This window comes from Monodelphis domestica, chromosome 2 (genome assembly GCF_027887165.1).
Source record: "Monodelphis domestica isolate mMonDom1 chromosome 2, mMonDom1.pri, whole genome shotgun sequence".
Lineage (NCBI taxonomy): Eukaryota > Metazoa > Chordata > Mammalia > Didelphimorphia > Didelphidae > Monodelphis > Monodelphis domestica.
This window is the reverse complement of record NC_077228.1, coordinates 135,981,600-135,987,599: the sequence shown is the minus strand read 5'-3', so window position 1 is coordinate 135,987,599 and position 6,000 is coordinate 135,981,600. Positions and strand designations below refer to the sequence as shown.

Below are 6,000 nucleotides of genomic sequence, written 5' to 3'. Positions count from 1 at the left end.
TGGCTCCGTGGTTCAAGCATCAAACTTGGAGTTGGAAAGTTCTGGTCAAATATGACCTCAGACACTTCTTAGCTTAGACCCTGGGCAAGTCACTTAACCCTGCTATGATGAAGACGGAAAATGGTTAAAAAAAAAGTCCCAAGTGTTAAAAAAAAAAAGACCCAAAGATAACTGAATGTATAGAGCGCCAGACCTGGAATTGGTAGGACTTGGGTTCAGATTTTACCTCAAATACTTCCTAGCTGTGTGACCCTGAGCAAGTCACTTAACACTCCTATAACCAAGACAGAAAGTGTTATAAAAGGCGGCGGGGGGGGGGGGGGGGGGGGGGAGGGGGGGATTAAAGAACCAGTTGTTCCCCTTGAATAGTGTGTTAACCTCACAAAGCAACAGATCTGTTGGTGGGTTCAAATTACAGGGTGCTTGAAATCCCCAATTTAGGGGATTTAACCTTCTCACCCTCCCCTGCCCCTACTAAGTAGCCAAGATTTTTCTGGAAGGATAAACCTGAATGGGTCGAACTCGGCAACTTCACTGCTCCCAGCCTCAGAGGGGCAGCCGTTGTTCAGCACAGCTGGTGGCAAACCCGATTTTCCTGTACATGCAGTTGGCGGAAGGTTTTTATTTCTGGGGCATCACTTTCACACAAGGCTTCTTCCCTCAAGCCAGGGCAATAGGGAAACATCCACGAGATGGAGAGAAACAGCCCCGGATCTCACAACCACGACTGGAGATTATTTCTCTTCTCAGTTTTGGTCTCGCAGGCTATCAGGGGATGATGCTGTTGAAACACCCGCGGGCGAGGGCTGGGGAGAAAGGGAAGAATGGAAAAGGAGGAAGGGAGGAAGGGGAGGAGATGAGAAGGGAAGGGAAGGGAAGGCCAGCGAAAGAAGGAATGAGCAGGGGAGAGGAAGGGCATAGTGGGGGAAGGAAGGAATGGGCTTAGGGAGAGAGAAGTAACTGATAGCTCCAGGGATGCAGTTAGGAGCCAAGGGAGAAGCCAATTCCTGACATAAAGCAACTTGACCAAAAAAGCAAAACCCAATGATACGGAAGGACTCGATGGGGTTAAAAGAATGAGTGCTTTTTTTTTTTGTCTTTGTATCCTCAGCACCTAGGACAGGGCCCGGCATAGAATAAGTATTTTAAAACAAACTTTTGATTGAGTTGCAATGCCATCCTCTCTTAAGTAGTCATCACTTTACTATTCCTGAACCGAAAAGGGCCGTGTGATAGAGGGGATTAAATATCAAACGTGAGTTCAGATTCTGGCCCTGTGGCTTGGAGATGTCCCTTGTTCTTTGCTGGGCTTCAGTTTCTTCATCTGTACAAAGATGGAGTTGGACTAGAAGAGCTCTAAAGTGACTCCCAGTTCTATAATTTTATGTTTGTCCAATTCGAGGATGAGGATGGAGAAAGAGTCAAGCGAGTATTTGGGAAAAAATTCACGAGGCTTTACTGAAATGTATGTGATAAATATTTATTGAAGATGCTCAAGACCTACTTTCTAGCATACAATGTCTATTTCAGGCATTGATCTGGCTCTTCTTCTCAGATGTGAGATCCTTTATAAATAGGAAGTTTTCCTTTCATTCATTGAGTTCACATATACATGCCACCCTTCTTGTCACCCAGTGACTGGGAGGCTGCTTTGTTTTCAAGAACACTGACGTTATGTAGTTGGTGAACATGCTCGAAGTGTCCCCTGTTTCAATCCTTTGAGGAGTGCGGTAAATCGGACATTCATAAAGACTTTTTTTGTTCATCTCCCAGAAAGCATGAGTTGTGGAACCAATCTTGGTTTGAAAGGAGAAAAAAAAAATAAAGCACTCAGATTGCACATTTCAGGGAAACTCTTATGAATATTTTTCTTTTTGCTAGATTGGAGGGATTTTAATACAAACTCAATGTATGGAAGGCCAGATAGTAATGTATTTTTATTGAGTATTATGACAGAAAAAACAGATCAGCACAAATCATCATGGCCATGGTTTTCTTTAGGATAATAATTGCTGTTACATTCATGGCACTTTATTGTTTGTAAGATGCTTGCATCATAACTCTGAGGTAGATAATGGGAATATGATAAATTCCACTTTACAAAAAAAAAGGGGGGGGGATTTAGTACATAAGCTAGGCCTTGACTAATAGTTTGAATAATGCATGCCCTGAAGTTGTTTCATGTATACTTTTCATTCATACTTTTTTTTTCTTTTTCAATCCTTGCCATCTGTCTTAGAATCAATACAAGAATCAGTTCTAAGGCAGAAGAGAGTTAAGGGCATTTAACCCTGAGACAATGCAGGTTAAGTGACTTGCACAGGGTCACACAATTGGGAAGTGTCTGAGGTCAAATTTGAACCCAGGACCCCCTCTCAACAGGCCTGGTTCTCTATCCACTAAACCATCTAGTTGCTCTTTCAGAACATACTTTTGACATTTAATCTGGATTATTAACATTTTCTCCATCAGTTTCTTAAATCTAGACAATCAACAACATAAAAAAAATTAGGCTCTGATTTCTAGCTTTTGATACTGAGGTATAAATGTTCACACTGAAAATGGAACAGCTGGTTTTCTTCTGCCAGTTGGAGCTGGCTCTTGCAGGCTCTTTAGAGGGGGTCTTTTTTTCCCCTCTTGTTATTGAGAAGATTCATTCTTTCTTGTTTTTTTTTGGCTAAGATCAAATATATGCGATTAACCAAAGAATCACATTAAATCATGTTTAATGATCTCAAGAAATACAATAATGAGTGTCAAGATGAATGATGTTCATCAAGGATATAAACATATTTTCAAACTATATTCAGTTGACTGTAGGTATAATATCAAGAAACATAAAATACATAGGATAATATGTAATAAATCTATTTTGCTAACTCACTTTATAAAGTACAAATCCTATCCTGTCTCTATTTATCATCATTAAGACTCTTATTTGTTGGGGGGCAGCTCAGTGGATAGAAAGGCAGGCTTGAAATCAGAAGATTCTGGGTTCAAATTTGGCTTCAGACACTTCCTACCTGTGTGACCCTAGGCAAGTCACTTAACCCATTTGCCTAGCCACTCTCCTGCCTTGGAATGGACACTTAACATCAATTCTGAAAAAGAAGGTAAGTGTTAAAAAAAAAGTAAAAAAAAAGACAGTCATCATACTATCTCACCTTGGTGATGGGGCCATAAATATTTCAGATCTACCCAAGAACACTATAGAGTCATAGTTGACAGTAAGCTCCAATTTTCAACTTGGATAGTCTAGGCTCATAATCTGCAACAAACCTTTCAAGACTCCCACAATATATGCATATTTATTGAAAACAGAGTCCTTTCTCTGTTTTGATTCACAGAATGTCTGATATATCCTCTATGTCTGGATTCTCTTTCAGGTAGATTTTTTGTAAGAAGGAATTGGAATAATAAGTGCTCAGTTCATTCTAAGCATCAACCTAATAGTGCTTGGCACACAGTAGGGTCTTAACAAATGCTTAATCACTTATTGATATGTAACTTGTAAGTAGTTGTTGAAAATAAAAGGATTTTACCCCCAATGATTTTTTTTTTTTAGTTTTGGCACTTATGTCCAGAAAGAGCAAATTTCTGTTTTGGTGTAGAATTTATTTTAGATTAGAACATGCTTTGAGCTATACTAATTTCAGAAAATAATATTTAGTAAGTCACAAGTCCTATGACAAGGTGGTTTGCATTTTACAGAAAGAAAGCTAGCCAGCCTTTGGCATTAGAGAATTTATGATTTGGTGGTAAATAAGTATTACCTTGAAAGGCAAAAATAGTATTTCTGGAACATCGAAATATCTTTCTCGAATTGCTGGATCATCCAAATGTTGCTCTTGTGAGTTCCATTTTGCCCCCTCCATATGTAACCCAATAACAATAACTCCAACTTGGTCAGGGTTAAGGTTCTGAAACAAACAAACAAAAGAAAAGGTGACAACTCTGGCATTCTTTTAATAAAAGCAGAAATGTGGTAATAACTTGGATTTGGAAAGATGTTGTACAGATCACTGTATAAAATGATGAACAAGTTTATGATGGATTTAGGGGTGTGCTGGAACCAGCTTCCTACTTCCCTCTTTATCCTAGAGCTGATTGTTACATTTTCACTGTGAGAAATTGAGAAGCTACAAATCAGGGCTTCTTTTATTGTTTTGCTTATTGTCTAGATTTAAGAAACTGATGCAGATTAAGCTTAAAGTTGTCTTCCCTCCCTCCCTTCCTCCCTCCCTCCCTCCCTCCCTCCCTTCCTTCCTTCCTTCCTTCCTTCCTTCCTTCCTTCCTTCCTTCCTTCCTTCCTTCCTTCCTTCCTTCCTTCCTTCCTTCCTTCCTTCCCCATGTGAAACCATGGGCAAATCACCTTGCCCACTCAGGACCTCAGTTGCCTCATCTGTAAAATGTGAGGGTTAGACTAGGTGGCCTCTGTGAATGCTTGCAGTCCCAGCCCTACATTTATGATTTGACGATGCTCCTTGGAATGCCATTATTGCCTTCCTCTCTCCTCCACACTCCAAATGTTGTCTCACGTACATAAGACAGGTTAGTAGGTGAATTTGAAACTTGGTGACTGGTAAAAATCAGAACTGTACCCCCCCCCCCATGAGTTTCAAGATCTTTTCCTGCCTTCTATCTTTGTGTAGAGGGTACCAGCCCTGGATTTCAGGAGCCTCTGAGTTCAGATCCAGACTCTGATACTTACTAGCTGTGTGGCTCTGGGCAAAGTCCCTTTACCCTGTTTGCCTCAGTTCCTCATCTACAAGGAAATAGTACAACCACTCCAGTATCTTTGCCAAGAAAACACTAAACAGGGTCCCCAAGAATTGGGCACGGATAATTGACTAAACAACAACAATCTTGAACAGAAATCACATGAACATAAGCTCACTAGCCTACATCAGTGATTTAGTCAAAGCTTCCCCTTCCAGAGGCTTCCCCTCTCCCCAATCTCCTCCACCCCCCTTTTCTGTGGCCACAATCCCACACAAGATGAAGTTGCATACTCATGGACACCTCTGGCCCCAGAAGAGCTGCTGTCGTTCAGGAAACTCAGGAAGACTCAGGAAGCCAAGAAAGGATAATCATACCTTTGTCAAAAGATTTAGCAAGAAGGTTTGAGGCAAAACCAAAAGAGTTTCTGATGAATTTTCTAGCTGCGAGTCCAATTATTTATGAAAACCCCTTGTTCTCTCTCCAAGGATTTCGGCCCCATCGAGGTTTGGATCGATAGCACAGAGAGAGCCTTGACAACAAGGCTGAGCTTTTCAGCTGGGGTATTTTGGCAGAGAGTCAGCCCCAGAAGACTGGTGGCAGGAAGGCGGGGGGCACCCCATTCTTCTCTGGGAGGGCCTCTGGGCCTGCTCAGAGAGGGCCTGTATTCATGGGCTACAACACATTGATTGTTTCCCGCAGGTGGAGAAGCCTGGCTCTGAGGGAGGTTTCATCTCTAATTGAATGGTGGCATGAGAGCTAAAGTTTTTCAAAGTCACAACATGTTTCCGCTATGGAAGGGGCTACTGAAGGAAATCCTACTGGGATTTATTTCTCAAAGGAAAAAAAGAAGGAAGGAAAGAGGCAAACAAATATTTATTAATCATCTGTCATGTGCCAAGTGGGTGAAGTGCTTTACAAGGATCACCTCATTTGATCCTCACAATGGCCCTGGGAGGTGGATGCTATTTTATCCCCATTTTATAGTTGAGGCAACTGAGGGAAACAGAGGAAGTGACTTGCTCAGAGTCACATGGCTAGTAAACATGTGAGGCTGGATTTGAACCTTGGAGTCTTCTTGACTCTAGGTCCAATGGATCATAATTCCCTTCTCAACTTTATTTTTTATAAACCTAAGTTTTAACATAATTCTTAAAAAATACTCTAATTTTCTGTCTTGGAATTGAGGCTCTGGCAGAAGAGCAATAAAGGCTAGGCAATTTGGGTTAGGTGACTTACCCAGGATCACACAGTGAGGAAGTGTCTGAGGCTGGATTTAAA

At 41.3% G+C, this 6,000-nt stretch overlaps 1 protein-coding gene across 2 annotated transcripts in view; it reads right to left on the bottom strand.

Annotated features, from left to right (window-relative positions):
• Nucleotides 1-1,464: 1,464 nt before the first annotated feature.
• The window catches only part of DNAH14 (dynein axonemal heavy chain 14), a 433,094-nt gene continuing 428,558 nt past the window's right edge, over nt 1,465-6,000 (bottom strand). For both annotated transcript variants that reach the window (XM_056815999.1, XM_056816000.1), the window contains exons 86-87: nt 3,774-3,920; nt 1,465-1,796 (exon numbers count right to left, since the gene is read on the bottom strand). In XM_056815999.1, the coding sequence (XP_056671977.1) occupies nt 1,590-1,796; nt 3,774-3,920 (354 nt within the window). In that variant the 3' untranslated portion in view covers nt 1,465-1,589. The remainder of the gene's footprint in view (nt 1,797-3,773; nt 3,921-6,000) is intronic.